Source organism: Bombina bombina, chromosome 2 (genome assembly GCF_027579735.1).
Source record: "Bombina bombina isolate aBomBom1 chromosome 2, aBomBom1.pri, whole genome shotgun sequence".
In the NCBI taxonomy this organism is placed as follows: domain Eukaryota; kingdom Metazoa; phylum Chordata; class Amphibia; order Anura; family Bombinatoridae; genus Bombina; species Bombina bombina.
In genome coordinates, this window is record NC_069500.1 from 390,426,643 (window position 1) to 390,448,835 (window position 22,193).

Genomic DNA, 22,193 nt, shown 5'->3' on the forward strand with positions numbered 1-22,193 from the left:
TACTGACTTTTAAATGCGGTACCAGTCTTGTCAGGAGAGGATGTACCGCTCACTTTGGTCAGACTCGTAATACTGGCGCTATGCAAGTCCCATTGAAAATATAGGATACGCAATTGACGTAAGTGGATTTGCGGTATTTCCGAGTCTGGCCAAAAAAGTGAGCGGTACACCTGTACATGCAAGACTTGTAATCTAGCCGTTTTTTACAATCCCAATATGTTATCCACATCTACTGTAATGTTCATCAGATAGCTTAATAGTTTTTCATTATCTTCTTTGTATTTTATCATTAAGAACATACCTGTCGAACATAACTTTTATTCTAACTGTTAAGAGGTTCAATAATCATAGGGTTAATGTTCATTTTTTATTGCTCAAGCCTGATACTTTAAACTAGTGTATCATCTTTCTGTTCTAGTTATGCACTGTTTTAGCCTATTGAAAACACTGAGATGCCTGGCACTGTAAGGTTTTAGTGTCAGCTGCCAGCTAGTCCACTTGCTACAGATAAAGAGCTCCAATATTTATTATGTGGCAGACTGCTTTAAAGCACTATATTGAAACCATAGAGCAGTTTTATTAATCACTACTATCTCTTGCATGATACCTTGCGAGCCTTATCATGAAATAATCTTCATGGAGATCACATCTCTAGTGAGCCATTTATTCCAAATAGCATTTAAACCCTGAATTATAGTTAGAAGGCTTATTTACTTGTTTCCAATAGTGATTCAGGCTTATTTGTTTCTAGTTAAATTGTTCTGTGGGGAAAAGACAAATATTAGTTTTCTAATGGAGAAAATAATTTACCTTTAATTTTTCTCATTTTATTTGATTGCATCTCTAGATTGTTAATGTTGAGTTATCTCTAATAAACAGTTTTATGTTATCATGTTTAACCACTGAAAGTTCTTTATGATCAGGGTCCAAGAATGGCCCTTGATGTTATATTTCCCCTTTCTTTCCCCCGTATCTTAGTTTACCATTCTGGTGGTCCAAGAGGCCGCTGCTTGGTATAGAGGGTGTACATTTTCATTGTGAATGTTGTTGTTTATTGCGGGATCCATTTGGATAATTCATATAGTAGAAAACAAGGTGGGGGTTTCTTATTTTTCATAACTGCGCATAACAAAGCTTATAAGGAAATGTACCTATCAGATGTGCATGTTTATGTATTTCTTGTACTCACATGTGAACGGTGTTGTGTTTTCTTTCATGTAATTGGCAAGAGTCCAAGAGCTAGTGACATATGGGATATACAATCCTACCAGGAGGGGCAAAGTTTCCCAAACCTCAAAATGCCTATAAATACACCCCTCACCACACCCACAATTCAGTTTTACAAACTTTGCCTCCTATGGAGGTGGTGAAGTAAGTTTGTGCTAAGATTTCTACGTTGACATGCGCTTCTCAGCATTGTTGAAGCCCGATTCCTCAGAGTACAGCGAATGTCAGAGGGACGTGAAGGGAGTATCACTTATTTGAATACAATGATTTCCCTAACGGGGGTCTATTTCATAGGTTCTCTGTTATCGGTCGTAGAGATTCATCTCCTACCTCCCTTTTCAGATCGACGATATACTCTCAATTTACCATTACCTCTACTAATAACTGTTTTAGTACTGGTTTGGCTATCTGCTATATGTGGATGGGTGTCTTTTGGTAAGTATGTTTTCATTACTTAAGATACTCTTAGCTATGGTTTGGCACTTTATGCATTTATATAAAGTTCTAAATATATGTAGTGTACTTATATTTGCCATGAGTCAGGTTCATGTATTTCCTTCTGCAGACTGTCAGTTTCATATTTGGGAATGTAAACATTTTTAAGAAGTTTATTTCTTACCTGTGGTTTAGTCTTTTTTCAATTGACTACTTCTTGTAATTGCGGGTATTAGGCCCGCGGGTGCTTCAAATGCTAAACTTTATTGCGTCATTTTTGGCGCAAAAAAAAATTTTGGCGCGAAAAAGTACGTTTATGACGCAACTTCGTAATTTCCGGCGTCATATGTGACGCCGAGATCTTTCACATGGAGGCATCATTAGTGATGCAAGTATGTCATTTCTGGTCATTTTTGGCTCCAAAAAAGACTTTACGTTACGTTGTGCGTCATACTTGGCGCCAAATTTTTTTCATTATTTCAATACCCCTTGTTTGTTTGCCTCTTGCTTTTTGCTTTCAGAGGCCTATGCTATTACATTTTTTTCCCATTCCTGAAACTGTCATATAAGGAAATAGATAATTTTGCTTTATATGTTGTTTTTTCTCTTACATTGTGCAAGATGTCCCAATCTGATCCTGCCTCAGAAGTTTCTGCTGGAACATTGCTGCCGGACATCGGTTCTACCAAAGCTAAGTGCATTTGTTTTAAAGTTGTAGAAATTTTTCCACCGAATGTCATTTGTAATAGTTGTCATGATAAACTTTTACATCAGTAATAGTACATTGCCAGTTGCAGTTCCTTCAACTTCTAATGTGCATGATATACCTGTAAATTTTAAAGAATTTGTTTCTGATTCTATTATGAAGGCTTTGTCTGCATTTCCACCTTCTAATAAACGTAAAAGGTCTTTTAAAACTTCTCATTTAGCTGATGAAATTTCAAATGACCAACAACATAATAATTTATCCTTTTCTGATGAGGATCTATCTGAAACAGAAGATCCTTCCTCAGACATTGAGACTGACAAATCTACTTATTTATTTAAAATAGAGTATATGCATTCTTTATTTAAAGAAGTGTTAATTACTTTGGATATTGAGATAACCAGTCCTATTGAGGTTCAGTCTAATAAACGTTTAAATGCTGTTTTTAAACCTCCTGTGGTTTCTCCAGGGGTTTTTCCCATTCCTGAGGCTATTTCTGATATGATTTCTAGGGAATGGAATAAGCCAGGTACTTCTTTTATTCCTTCTTCAAGGTTTAAAAAATTGTATCCTTTACCAGCAAAATCTAGAGTTTTGGAAAAAAATCCCCAAAGTTGATGGGGCTATTTCTACTCTTGCTAAACGTACCACTATTACTATGGAAGATAGCACTTCCTTTAAGGATCCTTTAGATAGGAAGCTTGAATCTTATTTAAGGAAGGCCTATTTATATTCAGGTCATCTTCCCAGACCTGCTATTTCTTTGGCTGATGTTGCGGCTGCATCAACTTTCTGGTTGGAATATTTAGTGCAACACAAATTGGATTCTGACATATCTAGCGTTGTTCGCTTACTGCAACATGCTAATTATTTTATTTGTGATGCCATTTTTGATATTATCAAAATTGATGTTAGATCCATGTCTTTAGCTGTTTTAGCTAGAAGAGTTTTGTGGCTTAAATCTTGGAATGCTGATATGACATCTAAATCTAGATTACTATCTCTTTCTTTCGAAGGTAATAATTTATTTGGTTCTCAGTTGGATTCTATTATTTCAACTATCACTGGGGGAAAATGAGTTTTTTTGCCTCAGGATAAAAAACCTAAGGGTAAATCTAAGGCTTCTAACCGTTTTCGTTCCTTTCGTCAGAATAAAGAACAAAAACTCAATCCTTCCCCCAAGGAATCTGCTTCCAATTGGAAGCCTTCCTCAAATTGGAATAAATCCAAGTCATTTAGGAAACCAAAGTCAGCCCCTAAATCCGCATGAAGGTGCGGCCCTCATGCCAGCTCAGCTGGTAGGGGGCAGATTAAGGTTTTTCAAGGATTTTTGGATAAAATCTGTCCAAAATCATTGGATTCAGAGCATTGTCTCTCAAGGGTATCGAATAGGATCCAAAGTAAGACCTCCTGTGAGAAGATTTTTTTCTCTCACGCATCCCTGTAAATCCAGTAAAAGCTCAGGCTTTTATGAAGTGTGTTTCAGATCTGGAGTCTTCAGGGGTAATCATGCCAGTTCCTCCTCAGGAACAAGGTTTGGGGTTTTATTCAAACCTATTCATTGTACCGAAGAAAGAAAATTTATTCAGACCAGTTCTGGATCTAAAAATTTTGAATCGTTATGTAAGAGTACCAACTTTCAAGATGGTGACTATAAGGACTATTCTGCCTTTTGTTCAGCGAGGACATTATATGTCCACAATAGACTTGCAGGATGCATACCGTCATATTCCGATTCATCCAGAACACTTTCAGTTTCTGAGATTCTCTTTTCTAGACAAGCATTACCAATTTGTTGCTCTTCCATTTGGCCTAGCAACAGCTCCAAGAATCTTTTCAAAGGTTCTGGGTGCCCTACTATCTGTAAGAAGAGAACAGGGTATTGCGGTGTTTCCTTATTTGGACGATATCTTGGTACTAGCTCAGTCTTTACATAGTGCAGAATCTCACACAAATCAACTAGTGTTGTTTCTTCGGAAACATGGTTGGAGGATCAATTTACCAAAAAGTTTCTTGATTCCTCAGACAAGGGTCACCTTTTTAGGCTTCCAGATAGATTCAGTGTCCATGACTCTGTCTCTAACAGACAAGAGACGTTTAAAATTGGTCGCAGCATGCCGGCTCCTTCAGTCTCAGTCATTCCCTTCAGTGGCTATGTGCATGGAAGTTTCAGGTCTAATGACTGCAGCATCGGACGCGATCCCCTTGGCTCATTTTCACATGAGACCTCTACAGCTTTGTATGCTGAATCAGTGGTGCAGGGATTATACAAAGATATCACAATTAATATCCTTGAATCCCAATGTACGACACTCTCTGACATGGTGGATAGATCACCATTGTTTGGTTCAAGGGGCTTCTTTTGTTCGCCCAGGTTGGGGAGCTGTTTGGGGATCTCTGACAGCACAAGGGGTTTGGAAATCTCAAGAGGCGAGATTACCAATAAATATTTTAGAACTCCGTGCAATTCTCAGGGCTCTTCAGTTCTGGCCTCTGCTAAGGAGAGAACCATTCTTTTGTTTTCAGACAGACAATATCACAACTGTGGCTTATGTCAATCATCAGGGTGGGACTCACAGTCCCCAAGCTATGAAAGAAGTATCTCGGATACTTGCCTGGGTGGAATCCAGCTCCTGTCTAATCTCTGCGGTGCATATCCTAGGCTAGACAATTGGGAGGCGGATTATCTCAGCCGCCAGACTTTACATCCAGGGGAGTGGTCTCTCCATCCAGATGTGTTTTCTCAGATTGTTCAGATGTGGGGGCTTCCAGAGATAGATCTCATGGCCTCTCATCTAAACAAGAAACTTCCCAGATACCTGTCCATGTCCAGGGATGTTCAGGCGGAAGCAGTGGATGTGCTGACACTTCCTTGGTGTTTTCAACCTGCTTACATCTTCCCGCCTCTAGTTCTCCTTCCAAGAGTGATCTCCAAAATCATCATGGAACAGTCTTTTGTGTTGCTGGTGGCTCCAGCATGGCCACACAGGTTTTGGTATGCGGATCTGGTTTGGATGTCCAGTTGCCCGCCTTGGCAACTTCCGTTACGGCCGGACCTACTATCTCAAGGTCCGTTTTTCCATCAGGATCTCAAATCATTAAATTTGAAGGTATGGAAATTGAACGCTTAGTTCTAAGTCATAGAGGTTTCTCTGACTCAGTGATTAATACTATGTTACAAGCTCGTAAATTTGTCTCTAGAAAGATTTATTATAGAGTTTGGAAGACTTACATTTCATGGTGTTCTTCTAATAAATTCTCCTGGCATTCTTTTAGAATTCCTAGAATTTTACAGTTCCTTCAGGATGGTTTGGATAAGGGTTTGTCTGCAAGTTCCTTGAAAGGACAAATCTCCGCTCTTTCTGTTTTATTTCACGGAAAGATTGCTATACTTCCTGATATTCACTGTTTTGTACAGGCTTTAGTTCGTATTAAGCCTGTCGTTAAATCAATTTCTCCTCCTTGGAGTCTTAATTTGGTTCTAAAGGCTTTACAGGCTCCTCCATTTGAGCCTATGCATTCTTTGGACATTAAACTACTTTCCTGGAAAGTGTTGTTCCTTTTGGCTATCTCTTCTGCTAGAAGAGTTTCTGAGCTATCTGCTCTTTCTTGTGAGTCTCCTTTTCTGATTTTTCATCAGGATAAGGCAGTTTTGCAGACTTCTTTTCAATTTTTACCTAAGGTTGTGAATTCTAACAACATTAGTAGAGAAATGGTTGTTCCTTCCTTGTGTCCTAATCCTAAGAATTCTTTGGAGAGATCCTTACATTCTTTGGATGTGGTAAGAGCTTTGAAATATTATGTGGAAGCTACTAAAGATTTCAGGAAGACTTCCAGTCTATTTGTTTTATTTTCTGGTCCTAGGAAAGGTCAGAAGGCTTCTGCTATTTCCTTGGCTTCTTGGTTGAAACTTTTGATTCATCAAGCTTATTTGGAGTCGGGTCAGACCCCGCCTCAGAGAATTACAGCTCATTCTACTAGATCAGTCTCCACTTCGTGGGCTTTTAAGAATGAAGCTTCAGTTGATCAGATTTGCAAAGCGGTGACTTGGTCCTCTTTGCATACATTTACTAAATTCTACCGTTTTGATGTATTTGCTTCTTCGGAAGCAGTTTTTGGTAGAAAAGTTCTTCAGGCAGCTGTTTCAGTTTGATTCTTCTGCTTTTCGATTTGTTTTTTTCTTTCAAAAATGAAAATAAACTTATTTTTTTGGGTTGTGGATTAATTTTTTCAGCGAAATATGGCTGTTTTTATTTTTATTCCCTCCCTCTCTAGTGATTCTTGAGTGGAAGACTCCACATCTTGGCTATTGATATCCCATATGTCACTAGCTCATGGACTCTTGCCAATTACATGAAAGAAAACATAATTTATGTAAGAACTTACCTGATAAATTCATTTCTTTCATATTGGCAAGAGTCCATGAGGCCCACCCTTTTTATGGTGGTTATGATTTTTTGTATAAAGCACAATTATTTCCAAATTTCCTTTGTTGATGCTTTCTACTCCTTTCTTTATCACCCCACTGCTTGGCTATTCATTAAACTGAATTGTGGGTGTGGTGAGGGGTGTATTTATAGGCATTTTGAGGTTTGGGAAACTTTGCCCCTCCTGGTAGGATTGTATATCCCATATGTCACTAGCTCATGGACTCTTGCCAATATGAAAGAAATGAATTTATCAGGTAAGTTCTTACATAAATTATGTTATTAACCTCACCAATCAAAATAAATAAATAAATAAAAAAAAACATTAAATGGGATATAATAATGAGCCCAACACAGCAATGTAGAAAACAATCACCCTTAGTGAAAGCTTGATGTAAGATCAATAGACCAATGCCATATTTCTCTGTGAAGAGGGTGGGTTAGCTAAGAAGGAATTTTACATAAACTAGGGCTCCTCAGAAGGTAAGAGGTATAGATCCAAAACAAAAACATAGTAATTCAAATTATATAAATTAAATATCTGCTTTTCTAAAAATAAAAAAATCTTTCTTTCTGTTTTTTTCTTATTTAGTTCTGTAAGCACCATACGCAATCAGCGATATCATATCCATGCCAACCTGTCTTTTGCAATTCTAGTTGCTCAGATCCTGCTACTTATCAGCTTTAACTTTGAGTCTGAGACGGTAAGCATTTTTTTTTCTACTACTAGTTTGTACATCATTGAAATTCAGGTCTTTGTAATCAGACAGTTGTGTGTTGATGTACATTGGAACTAGAATTCATAACGTATATGAGAGATTCTAAAAAAAATAAGGCTAAAGTTTTTTTATGAAAATGGGTAAGTTTAATACTTATTATATTATGCTAGTACTTGATGAAATCTCTTCTTCATTATATCCAACAAATTTGCAAGATTTTAAATGTAGAGTTAGGGGCCGATTTATCATGGCCCAAATAGGGCCGTATACACCTGTTTCCGCGCGAGCCTTCAGGCTCGCTGGAAACAGAGTTAAGAAACAACAGTCTTAAGACCACTGCTCCTTAACTCATACGCCTCCTCTGAGGTGGCGGATATCAATCTGCCCAATCTCATACGATTGGGTCGATTGACACCCCCTGCTAGTGGCCGATTGCCCGCAAATCTGCAGGTGGAGGCATTGCACAAGCAGTTCACCAGAACTGCTTGTGCAATGATACGTGCCGACAGCATATGCTGTCGATATTTATCGATGTCTGGTGGACATGATTGCTACAGCGGATAATGTCCGCCAGACACTTGATAAATCGGCCCCATAATGTCAAAGAACACTTCCAAATTATGCCTCAGATATTTTAACATTTAAAATAGCAAAGGTTAAAAAGGAAAAAAATGTATTATTACAAAGTTAGATTATTTTTATTCATGTGCAGTTTTTCAAAAGCCTGCCTTGGCAAATTTCAAACAAATTTATGAACTTGGAGGTTTACAGAACGAATAAGCCAAAATAAATGTTTGTTGCACAACGCAATTGTATTTGCATTCAGCTGGCCAAATGTATCATAATTAAATATCCAGGATCCAAGGATATTTAATAAAACCCCTTTGTAGAGATGCAGCCAAAACTTGTATGTTGTAATGCCCTAAATCCAGCCAAACCGAGGAGGCAATAAGCTTATTTTACCAAGTGATCTATTCAGAGAGTTTCAAAGGATTTGAACTCTAGCAATGTATGGATAGCTGTTAGATTAAGCAATTGTTATTGCTTTTCATACATAGATAAGTTGTTTGTTTGTTTTTATCTACGTTCATAATTCACATTTATTTATAAAACAACATATTCCACTAAAGGGTACAATACAGTTAAGAAATATAAATTAATCTATTAACCAAAGGTGTGAGGTAAAACTACACAGCAATAGGATATTGATAAGAAGGGAGCAATTAATTTCTATCACGCACTAACCTGGATGATATAATGAGTGCTTACAGATACACGCACACATAATTAATCACATTCATTGTCAAATGTTTTTGGCTGCTAATTAGATATTAGAGTCATTTGTACTGAAACATTTTTTTCCAATAAAAAGGAACATGAAACCAAAAAATTTTCATTCATGATTTAGATAGAGCATACACTTTTAAACAACTTTCCATTTACTTATATTATCGAATATGCTTTATTCTCTTGGAATGTTTTAGATGTGTGCATTAGTTTTGTAATGAATGAACATTTGTTAACAAAACACAGGTATTTGTCTCGTTTTAACAAGACGAATATCAGAAAGAATGGAGCACAAAATTGAAAGAAAACGCAGGAATAATGCTAAATTTCGGTAGTATTCATTAGTTTCCTTTAAATATTTAAAAATACTTACCTAAGCCTGCTGGAGAGCCGTGCTAACTCGCTCCACTTCTTCACAGAGCTCCGGCCGCGCTAACAGGAAGGTAAGTAGTTTAGGTGCTTTAGGTAAGCTTTTTCACCTGTGTCAGTGGAACATGCACATTCTTTTAACAAAAACTAATGTGAATGTTCGTTGAATGGTTGGTATTCGTTTTGTTTGCAAGATGACTGTCTTCTGATGGGTAGTTTAGAACATGCAATCTTAACTTACAGTTAGTAGAATCCAGCAATAGCTTAACTCAGACAAGTACCACAGCAGAGATTTGTGAATCTTTCATGCTTTATTGTTGCAGGAGAAATAATTCTGAGGTTCCAGAAGTGGTAATGCCAGGCAAAAAGAATTTGCCTCTACAAAGCTATTAGCAGAAAGTTCTAGCAAACTTTACACACACTAAGTAAAACTAAAATGGTGGCAGAAAGTGACCTCAAAAGGTCAGCGGTAGAACAGAGAAATATACATAAAAATGAATCTATACTTTAATTGCGTTTGTAATGTACGTCGCCATCGGCAGTTGCGCACGCATCCTCAAAGGAATGTTGGCAGTTGGCTTCGCTGCATCCAGGTGGATTCCGAAAATGGCAGGGTGGTGAAAGAAGGAATCTTTCACCACCATTCCATTTTCGGACTCCATTGGGATGCAGCGAAGGCAAACGGAGCATTACAAAAAAAAAAAAAACTGCCCGCAATAAGTATGAAAAAAAACACCTAAGCGCACACAATAAGTATTAAAAAAACCCTAAGCACCTGCAATAATTATTTAAAAAACAAACAAACCTAACCGCCCGTACCAAGTATTAACAAAAGAATAAACTCACTACTATCACGAAGTATTAAGAAAAAACCCAACTACCTAATAAAATTATTAACCCCTTCATCCACAAATCCCAACATCACAAACTACCTAATACATCTATTAACCCCTAAACCGCCAAACCACCCACAACACATTAAACCTAATTTACCTATTTACTCCTACACCGCCAACCCCCACAACGCAAAAAACTGATTTAATGACTAAGCCCCCTAACCTACCCTAACACCCCCTACATTAACCCCTAACTACAATAAAAATAAACTACATTACAACAAAAAATACTAAAAAAAAATGACATTAGATTAATCTAATTACAAAAAATATAAAAGGCTAACATTACAAAAAATAATAAACACATTATCCAAGATAAAAAAATAAACCTAATCCCTATTAAAATAAAAAATCCCCCCCAAAATAACCCCCCCCCCCTAATCTAATGCTAAACTACCAATAGCCCTTAAAGGGGCTTTTTTAGGGCATTACCCTAAGTTAAACAGCTCTTTTACATTAAAAATAAACAAAGTCCCCCTAACAGTAAAACCCCCCACTCACCAAAGCCCCAAAATAAAAAAAACTAACACTAAAAAAACCTTAAACTAACCATTGCCCTGAAAAGGGCATTTGTATGGACATTGCCCTCAAAAGGGCATTTAGCTCTTTTTTGAAGAGCCCAAAAAACCCTAAGTCAAAAATTAAAAAAAATATTTAAAAAAAAAACAAACAAAAAAAACCTAACACTAAAGCCCCAAAATAGGTACTCACGGTTTCAGAAGTCCGGCGGAGAAGCTCTTCTTCCAGGCGGGTCCGTCATCTTCATCCACAGTGAAGGCAGCGCAGGGCGGAGGTCCGGAGCGGTCTTCCCAGATGTGGCGATCCTTGGCGGCAGTCATCAGCGGCGGTGGCGCTCCTCGGTGGCAGCGGTCCTCAGCAAAGGTGTGGAGGTTCCTCTTCATGTGATCGTCTGCCGCATACCGAAGAAAGAATTCAAGGTACCTCATATTTATTGGGGTACCTTAAATTCCTATTGGCTGAAATTTTCAAAATCAGCCAATAGGATGAGAGCTACTGAAATCTTATTGACTGATTTGAACAGCCAATAGGATTTTAGTAGCTCTAATCCTATTGGCTGTTTTGAAAAATTCAGCCAATAGGAATGCAAGGTACCTAAAATTGATTGAGGTACCTTGCATTCTTTCTTCAGTATATCACGGACGATCGGATGAAGAAGAGTATCCATGTCGCCAAGGACCGCCGCCGCCGAGCACCACCGCCACCGAGGATCACCACATCTGGGAAGAACGCTCCCGACTTCCGCTCCCCACCGCCTTTGCTGTGGATGAAGATGATGGACCCGCTTGGAAGAAGAGCTTCTCTGCCGGACTTCTGAAACCGTGAGTACCTATTTGGGGCTTTAGTGTTATTTTTTTTTTTATATATATTTTTTATTTTTTTTTTAACTTAGGTTTTTTTGGGAACTTGGAAAAAGTGCTAAATGCCCTTTTAAGGGCAATGTCCATAGAAATGCCCTTTTCAGGGCAATGGGTAGTTTAAGTTTTTTTTAGTGTTACGTTTTTTTTATTTGGGGGGGGGATTTGTTGGGTGGGGGGTTTTACTGTTAGGGGGGACTTTGCTTATTTTTAATGTAAAAGAGCTGTTTAACTTAGGGCAATGCCCTACAAAAAGCCATTTTAAGGGCTATTGGTATTTTAGCATTAGATTAGGGGGTGTTTTTATTTTGGGGGGGGGGCTTTTTTATTTTCATAGGGATTAGGTTTAATTTTTTTTTATTTTGGATAATGAGTTTCTTTTTTTCTATAGATCTATTTTTTATTTTTTCTATTTACAACATATAGACAGCCCTCTGGGCAGGCTTACCAACTAGTACAATAATAAAACAGAACACTAGAGGGAGCACAAGAACTAAAATAGCACTTAAAGATGTACATATGAAAATATGAACAGAACACGTACAAATCCATAAATCCAGAATTATTCAGAAACCAAGACTTTTTTATCAATATATTTATTTTTTAAATATAATAAGTAAAGAAAATATGATTTTCCCTACCAGTATGCCACAATCTTTGGTGCCTGCGTCTTTGCTTTGGTTTTTGTGTTCTAAAATGCAAATACTAGTCTATATTTATTGAAAACAACACCTTAGCTTTCGTATTACAGTATAGTAATATCTTTTTGATGGTACTTTGTGTAGAAAGTATTATAAATGACAAAAAAAACCTACCTAGGTTTTATGTATAAGCTGTATTATGACATATAAATTTTGCCTCAAGACATAAGATATTATTGTTTCCATCACACCCCCTCTCCAAGCTGTCTCATTTTACATATGCAAATATACAAATATTCTGAAATATTCCAAAATCCAAACTATTATGAAATCCAAACCATTTCCAGCGACAAGCAGTTTGGATGAAGTTTTTTGTACCTGTGCTGTTTTTCAGTGGCATAAGCACATATACTGTGAATGTCTGTTTACCAGTTAACAAGCTCATTGAGCTGGTGGTGGTCTGTATTTTGATTATGAAGACTTAAAGGGACATTAAAAACTAAGGGCCAGTTTTTTTCCACTTCTACCAACTTTAGACCCCAAAAACTGCTTAGTGCTTTTTTATTTTAAAAACATTCTAAATTTTTTTTAAATAAAAAACTATAATGCCCTCTATTTTGAGGGCACTTTTAGAAAATTCACCAGAGATCGGATCTCTGGTTAATTTTCTGAATGTAATTGCTCCTTTAAGCTCGCGGTAGCAGTAAACAGTCACTTGTAATGGCTGGTTAATTATTGCAGGCCGGATAATTTAGTGCTCCACTTGTAATCTAGACCTAAATAAATGCTAGATAAAATTATGCATTCAAACAAAAGATTAGTCTGAGAATAACATGTAGATTTTTTTTTTTTAAAGTTTCATTAGCTGTTTAGATATTGACAAAATAAGTGTAAAGTTTTAGGGGCATATTTATCAAAGTGTGAGCGGACATGATACAATGTAGCGTATCATGTCCGCCGCACATCAATAAATGCTGACTGCATATGCTCTCAGCATTTATCATTGCACCAGCAGTTCTTGTGAACTGGTGGTGCAATGCCGGCCCCTGGAGATTTACGGACAATCGGCCGCTAGCAGGAGGTGTCAATCAACCCGATCGTATTCGATCGGGTTGATTTCTGTCCGCGGCCTCAGCAGGCGGCCAAGTTATGGAGCAGCGGTCTTTAGAAATATTAACAAACAGCTTGTGCAATTATGGCACAAATGGTTGTACATTCTTTTCTGGGATCCCCTTTGTTCAGAAATAGCAGACTTATATGGCTTTGGCATTTCTTTTTGGTAATTTGAAGGGCGCTTAATATCGCTGCACACCACACTTGTATTATGCCCAGCAGTGAAGGGGTTAATTAGGTAGCTTGTAGGGTTAATTTTAGCTTTACTGTAGATATCAGCCTCCCACCTGACACATCCCATCCCCTGATCCCTCTCAAACAGCTCTCTTCCCTCCACCACCAGCCAAGAGTCACCCGCATCTTAAGTACTGGCAGAAAGTCTGCCAGTATAAAAATAAAAGTTTTTTTGTTTTTTAATTATATATTTTCTGCAGTGTAGGATCCCCCCTTACCACCCAACCTCCCTGAGCCCCCCAAAACAGCTCTCTAACCCTCCCCCTCTTGCTATTTGCCCCATCTAAGGTACTGGCAGCTGTCTGCCAGTTCCCAATTTGCTCTATTTTCCGTAGTGTAGCTGCCCCCCCCCCTCATTAGCATACCCCTCCCCCTCCAAGATCCCTTTCCATACACCGATCCCACATAGGATCCCCTTCTCCTCCTTCCCCTCCTCCCTCCTTCCCACTCACTGCCATACTGTAGCGTGGCCTAGCGTTCCCACCCGCTCCCGCCCCCCTTCACGTCTCCTTCATACCTGCTCCTCGCCCTCCTCCCGCCTCCTCCAGCGATGGGCCACCCACCCACCTCCCTCCAAGCCCTCCCCCGCCACCAACAATCGGCACCATCGCTGGCCGATGCAGAGAGGGCCTGCAATACCCTGAGAGCGTCTGGAAGCGATCACAATCGCTTCCAGCGCTCAGTTCAACTGAGGACGTGCTATGTACGTCCTTGGTCCTTAACTGTTGTTTTTTTGAGGACGTGCATGACACGTCCTTGGTCGTTAAGGGGATAAGAACATTCAATTTGGCTTTCGAGAACAAAGATGCTTTGCAAGACTTGAAAAATAATTTGTCTTTCTTATAAAAAATGTTATTTTTCTTTAATTCTGCTCACATAAGGGGCCAGATTACGAATGGAGTGCAAAATATTGCTTATGTGAGCACAACATTTGAATTCCACTCAGTAATACCAGTGCACGCAATTTTAAGCAACTTTCTAATTTACTCCTATATCAATTTTTCTTTGTTCTTTTGCTATCTTTATTTGAAAAAGACGACAACTAAGCTAAGGAGCCAGCACATTTTTGGTTCAGAACCATGGACAGTACTTGTTTATTGGTGCTGTCCAATCAGCAAGGACAACTCAGGTTGTTCACCAAAAATGGGCCGGCATCTAAACTTACATTCTTGCTTTTCAATTAAACATACCAAGAGAATGAAGACAATTTGATAATAGGAGTAAATTAGAAAGTTGCTTAAAATTGCATGCTCTATCTGGATCACAAAAGAAAAAAATCTGGGTGCAGTGTCCCTTTAAGGGGTTAACATATTTTTACTAACAAAGGACACCAAGAGAATAAAGTAAATTTGATAATATGAGTTAAATGAAGTTTATTAAAACCTCATTCTTTATTTCAATCATGAAAGTGCTTAATTTGGAGTTTTATGTTTCTTTAAAAGGACATACAACCCAAAAATGTTATTTTATGGTTCAGATAAAGAATACAAATTTAATCAACTTTCTAGTTTACTTCTATTATCTTATTTGCTTTATTCTGTTCATATCCTTTGGTGAAGAAGCAGCAGTGCACTACTGGGATCTAGCGAAACACATCAGGTGAGCCAAATACAAGAGGCATAAATCTGCAGCCACCAATCAGCAACTGCTGAGCCTACCTAGGTATGCTTTTTAATAAGGGATATCAAAAGAACAAAACAAATGACATAATAGAAGTTAATTAAAAAGTTGTTTAAAATCGAATGCTCTATTTGAATCATGAAAGAAAAAAAATGGGTTTCATGTCTTTGTAATGTATTCTCTTGTAAAAAGAATAAACAGGGGACATGCCTGGTGAGGATAATTTGCCTGCAATTGTTTTCACACTATTCGCAGAGTTGCAAAGTTAGTTAAATTATTTTATATGGCAGATAGTATCAATGTAAAGATCTTCATACAAAATAAATGTTTTAAAAAGCATTTAACGCCGGCATTTCATCCCGATTCAAATCTACCAGAATTCATTTTCAAAGTACTGAATATTTATGAGGTATTCAGATTTGAATTTATGAATACATATTTTAATATTATCCTAAATGGTTTAATACTCTGCTACTAGTTTAATAATGATATGAAACACTAATGCTTAGGGGAATTTACATTTTGATTGGATGGAGATATTGTTCATTTGATTTGTGAACAAGTTTCTTTTAACAGATATTGGACAATGAGATAACAAGTTCTGCCATGTGTTTTTTATGTTTATATACTATGTTTTATAATGCCTTTCATTTTCCTTTAATATATATTGGTTACCAGAATGTTATATACTTCCTAAATTGTATTACTACAGTAAGCATATTTTTTACTGTAACATTACAATCATGAATGTTGTATACACTTAGGGCAAGAATATAAGTGTGGCGCTAAATCATTGCTCGCCCACAAACGGGCAAATATGGTGGTCTGCGGGCGCACGATAATTAACCAGCCATTACAAGTGGCTGGTTATTGCTACCGTAAGCTCGCTGTAGCAATTAGAGCTTATAAAGTTAACTAGAGATCAGATCTCTGGTTCATTTTATAAATGTGCCCCAAATGCTCCCAAAATACAGTTTAGTGTATCCTATTAAAAAAATAAAGATAGCAGCATCTTTATTTTGTAATAAAATAACTAAACTAGGCAGTATTTTGGGGGTAAAGTTGGCGGAAGCGGGGTGTTAGAAAAAAAAACGGCTATGGAAACTGTGTGTTCCCAGTAAATATATATGTATTTATGTGTTAGTTTATACACATATTAACACATACATATATATGTGTATAATCATATATATATATATGTATATTTGCTGCCATTCCTGAGTTACTTACCCCTTCACTGCGCGTAGGTTCTGTTTACACAGCACTTACTCTGGTGAGCTGAGGAAATTGTGAGGTAAATATCTTCCTTTTTTACAAAGAGATGTTCAGGTGATATTTTCCTGTCAGCTTTTAACAGTTAAGGCTGTGACACACTGCAAGCGGAGCGGCGCGCAGCGTGTAGATGCGGCTGTGCGCGCTCAGTGTGTCCTGCCTTTTTATCTCTGAACACTCTGCTGCGTCAGGTCGCTCAGAGATGAAATATTTGATCTTCAGAAGCGACGCAGAGCGAAACAGCTGCTTCGCCTCGCGCCGCATCGCTTGCAGTGTGTCACAGCCTTTATGCTGCATCACTTTCAAGGGATTTATCTTATGAGTATTATGTCCCTTTAAGAATAAATAGAATATAGTCTATGTTATGCTAATTCATGCCGGATTTAGCACTCTTGAACAAACGCAATCTGCTTAGCGTGCAAGTATTGGTGTAAGGTTTTATTTTCAGTTTGCACACTCCATTGAAGTCTAAGGGGAGAATACGTTAACAAGGACACGATATCTGAAGTCCAACTCTTTGTATGTGTCAGGTTTTTTAACTTTTACTTTCAGCTTGTAATACACATGCTACCCGACGCGCACAAAAAGTTTACCTCTAGGGAAGCTAAATAGCGCTCCACTTGTAATTTAGCCCTAAATCTGTAGTCAATGATTCCCATTGCAAAATATTTTAATTTAGGAAAGAAAACACCAGCAAAGTATTTTTTTTTTAAATCAACTTAAAGGGCCATGATACCCAAATGTTGAAACACTTGAAAGTGATTGCATCATAGCTGTAAAAAGCTGACTAGAAAATATCACCTGAAAATCTCTATTTAAAAGAGAAAGATATTTTACCACAAAAATTCCTCAGTAGCCACATCCCATTGTAAAGGACTTCTAAGCAGCAAATCAGTATGTCTGTCCCGGGACAGCTAAGGGAGTGAGCTTTCGTGCACACTCATCTTATTTCCCTATTCAATTTAAGGAAGTTTACTATGAAATCTCATGAGAGTTAAGTGAAATCTCATGAGATCACAGTAAAATAGTTCATGACCACTGTTGATGCATATGGCTGCTGTTTATTTCTTCATTTTTTTATTTTTTTTACCTGCAGCTGGGCAGCAGCTGAGTATAACTTTTTACACAGAACTTACCCTGGTGAGCTGAGGAAGTTGTAAGGTAAAATATCTTCCTTTTTTACATAGAGATGCTCAGGTGATATTTTCCTGTCAGCTTTTTACAGTTATACTGCATCAGTTTCAAGTGATTTAGTATATGAGTATTATGTCCCTTTAAAAGCTATACTAATACATGGGTTTTTTAATTCATTTTTACTTCTAAATGATGTGAAATTCACACAAAAGCTATGTACTTTACGTAGATCCTCATAAAGGTTTTTCAAAAATCTTGTGGAAGAAAGATGAAACCAACCCATGGAGAACACTTCATCATTAAAAACTGATACTTTTATTTGTAGTAGACATGTGCGTTTCATTTATTTCCAAATCGAAATTCGGCCAAATTCGTCAAATTCAGAGATTCAAATCGAATTTCCGAATAATCCTAGCAATGAAACTAAACTAATCCAAATGCATTTGTAACAAATAAATCCGAATAAGTTCAGATTTATTCATTACATTCGAATGGCCATGGACTAATCACAATTCAGTATAAAAATAAAATTTAGTGAGATTTAGTGAGATAGAACAGTGAAATAATTCTGTTTGTGTAACTTGGAACCATCTGAATCAACATAACACATTCCAAACTTCCGAATTTATGAATCGAATCCGAAACAAATACATCCGAATACATCCGAATACATCTGAATTTATTAAAATCCGAATTAAGCCAAAACTAATACATTTGAATGTATTCAAATTCAAATCGATCCGAAACGAAATTCGAGAAAATCTGAATCGGTCGGAAACGAACTGAAACAAATTTTTCCGCTGTGCACATGTCTAATTTGTAGGTTTTCTGTAGAATTTTCCTTAAAAGTTTTAAAACACACAAAAACATCTATGTAAATGGGGGTTCTGCTTACTTATAAAGCTCATCATGAATTTTTATCCATCTTTTCAAAGAACATCATGGAAGGAATTTTTCTTTTTTTGAGTGCGCACAGTCCATCAATTTTAAGCCTGTAAATGGCCACTCCAACCTCCTTCAGTGTTATTGGATTCAATAGGGAGTTAACATCCTTCTTCCTTTTGGAAGTGTAGGGACGTCTGAATATCTAACAAACTAGCTTGCTCAGCAGCAGAGGACCTTTAAAAATGTAAAAAGACTGACAATAAGAGGCAAATGACTGCCTGACTTCCTTCAGGGAGTACACCCATGAGTCCTGATACAACAAACAGTATTTATTAGCAGTTTTATTAGCCAAGAGGCAATTGGCTCTATTAATGTTATGGTAAAAACACTGCCATAGCTTATGTAACAAAGCCTTCTTCCTTTGTGTTGACCTATCAATAATCTTCCATCTGATCACCACAATTTACTTGACTAGTTCTTTAGTTGGATTCTGTTTGTTCTAAATCTTGGGAAGTTGAAGCTTACTGTACAATTATGTTAATATGGCAACCTGCATTTTTTTTATGTAAGTATCCCTGACAGTGGAAGTCATCCTATATGACTGGTGACTAATGGTTGCAACCTAGAAGGCGCTGAATTCAGTGGAGTTTATCTCATCACTCGCTTCTCTGATAAGGGGCTGTAAAAATATTTATGATTTCTACAATTTACGAGACAAGTTTGTTCATCAAGACATCAGTTTACCAATGAGTTTTGAGTCTTGGCCTTAGCCCTGAGTGAATATTTTAATTTATAGTTCATTAGTAGAATGGGGTTTAATTGGAGCTTGCACTTTAAATAACCATTACTAAAGAAGCAGAGGCAATTTTGTTCCCATGTTCCACCAGTATGCTGTCTATGCCAACAAATGACAATACAGTTTTATGTTATCCTACTATTTAAGCAACATGTTTCTTGCACCTGGAGCTATATGGATTAGATGGGCAAGAAACAAAATATTAATTCTATGATAATGAGTGGTAACACTGGAATATTATATGCACATTTCAAAAACTCAAAGGATTTTTTCATACCTCAGAGATATGTACAGAAAGAACTGCAGGTGCTCTCTCAGAGATATAATAAGTATATTTCTGTACTACAAATTGTCTTTCTTTATGTTAATTTAAAACAGAACAGTGTAAGTTCGTACTACCTTACTCATCAAAAAAGAGATAGAGAAGCAAAATAAATAGAACTTGGAAACCTACTAATGAACCCCCCAGGGTCTTCACAATGCTTTCTGTAATTTCCATATCTGTAGATATAGAATGGAATAATCTAATCTAAAACAGATTACCTCAAAATGTATCAATGCCATGTATTACTGAGCAAACAGAATTATTTCACAAGCAGTTAAGAGCACTACTGTTACACCAGAGCAATATTTTCCTCTCAAGTGTTAAGTTCTGCCAATATGCTGGACTGAGCTACCTCTCAGCCCATTTAATAATTTAGGGGTAGATTACAAGTGGCACGATGACTGTTCGCGAGTGATGTCTTTTCTCAATCTTTTTGCACACAACGGAAATAGTGCTTGTACTAGAAATTGAAAGTAAATACGATTGCAAAAACGCAATCTCATTTTAGTCTCATCAGGTTAGCGAGACTATGTGTGTAAATCTTTACCTATATATGTATTCCTATAGACATAGATATTTAGATAAAGTTATCTATTTTACATTAACATTATCATATATATATATATATATATATATATATATATATATATATTGAAATGCATTTACTAATAAAAAATGTAAAAAAAATTGTGTGAAGAAAGTAGGAATGTCAAATATTTGTAAAGGGATTTGTGTTTTGCGCTTTCATTCTAATGCAGTATCGGGTTAGTGCACATGAAGAATTGCTAATCTTAAAGTGTATTCTTGAAATATTAAATCTAAAATATAGAAAAAGTTAATAAACATAAACAATTAATATACATAGTGTACATACTGTAAAACATTTTAATTATTAATATTTCTCTTGTAAGGTGTATCCAGTCCACGGGTTCATCCATTACTTGTGGGATATTCTCCTTCCCAACAGGAAGTTGCAAGAGGACACCCACAGCAGAGCTGTCTATCTAGCTCCTCCCCTAACTGCCAACTCCAGTCATTCTCTTGCAACTCTCGACAAGGGAAGTATCAAGAGATAAGTGGTGACTTAGTGCAGTGTTATCTTCAATCAAAAGTTTGTTATTTTTAAACGGTACCGGCGTTGTACTGTTTTTACTCTCAGGCAGAAATTAGATGAAGAATTCTGCCTGGAGGTTGATGATCTTAGCGGTTTGTAACTAAGGTCAATTGCTGTTCTCACACATAACTGAAGAGTATGGAAGAAAGCTTCAGTTGGGGGAACGGTCTGCAGATTACCTGCTTTGAGGTATGTTCAGTATTTTTATTTCTAGAGAGATGAAATAAGTTCTAGAAAATGCTGACAGAGCCTTGTGTATTTGAGGTAAGCCTGATGCAGTGATTTAACAGCGACTGGGATCATGCTTACAAAACAGGGTAATACTCATGTTTATATTATTCAGTGTCAAAACGTTTACATGTTTTCATAAATAGAAAGTTTTTTCTCTGAGGGAGATACATTTTTATTTGGGGCCTAGTTTTCCACATGGCTAGTCAGATACTCCTAGGAGTATTTTCTTAAGGCCCCTCTGTCATCCAGTACATGGTGGGAGGGGCCTATTTTAGCGCTATTGCTGCGCAGTTTTAATTCAGACTGAGACATCCAGCTTCCCTAGAGGAGTCCTTTGGCATCTGAGGACCATTATAAGGGGTTTATTCCTTCACCAAATTGTATTTGAGGGCAGGTAGGAGCCTCAGCAGAGCTGTGGCAGTTGCTCAACTGTTTTTTACCAGTGATTGACGTTTTTGAATCCGGTTTGGGGGCTAAGGGGTTACTCATCCATTTGCAAGTGGGTGCAATGTTGCTTTAGTCCCTTACACACACTGTAAAAATTTCGAAGACTTTACTATATTTTTACACTGTTTTGCAGTTTAAGTGCTAGTTTTTTTCTCTTAAAGGCACAGTAATGTTTTTTGTTTAATTACTGTTTCACCTTTATTAAAGTGTTTTCCAAGCTTGCTTGTCTCATTACTAGTCTGTTAAACATGTCTGACATAGAGGAAACTCCTTGTTCAATATGTTTGGAAGCCATGGTGGAACCCCCTCTTAGAATGTGTACCAAATGTACTGAAATTTCTATAAACTATAAAGACCATATTATGGCGCTTAAAGATTTATCGCCAGAGGATTCTCTGACTGAAAAAAGGGAGATTATGCCATCTAGCTCTCCCCATGTGTCAGAACCTATAACTCCCGCTCAAGTGACGCCAAGTACATCTAGCGCGTCTAATTCTTTTACCTTACAGGACATGGCGGCAGTTATGACTAATACCCTTACAGAGGTATTGTCCAAACTGCCAGGGTTACAAGGAAAGCGAGACAGCTCTGGGGCCAGAACTAATACAGAGCTTTCTGATGCTTTAATACCTGTGTCCGATATACCCTCACAATACTCAGAAGCTGAGGCAGGAGAGCTTCTATCTGTGGGTGACATTTCAGATTCAGGGAAGGCGTTGCTTCAGTCTGATTCTGAAATGACAGCGTTTAAATTTAAGCTCGAACACCTCCGCTTATTGCTTAGGGAGGTTTTAGTGACTCTGGATGACTGTGAACCCATTTTAGTTCCAGAGAAATTGTGTAAGATGGACAAGTACTTTGCAATGCCTGTTTACACTGATGTTTTTCCAGTCCCTAAGAGGTTTTCGGAAATTATTACTAAGGAATGGGATAGACCAG

At 37.3% G+C, this 22,193-nt stretch overlaps 1 protein-coding gene across 1 annotated transcript in view; it reads left to right on the plus strand.

The window, feature by feature from the left end:
- ADGRD1 (adhesion G protein-coupled receptor D1) overlaps positions 1-22,193 on the plus strand; it is a 1,140,767-nt gene that overhangs the window by 804,344 nt on the left and 314,230 nt on the right. Inside the window, exon 18 of the mRNA XM_053701862.1 lies at positions 7,388-7,499. Coding sequence (XP_053557837.1) covers positions 7,388-7,499 — 112 coding nt within the window. The remainder of the gene's footprint in view (positions 1-7,387; positions 7,500-22,193) is intronic.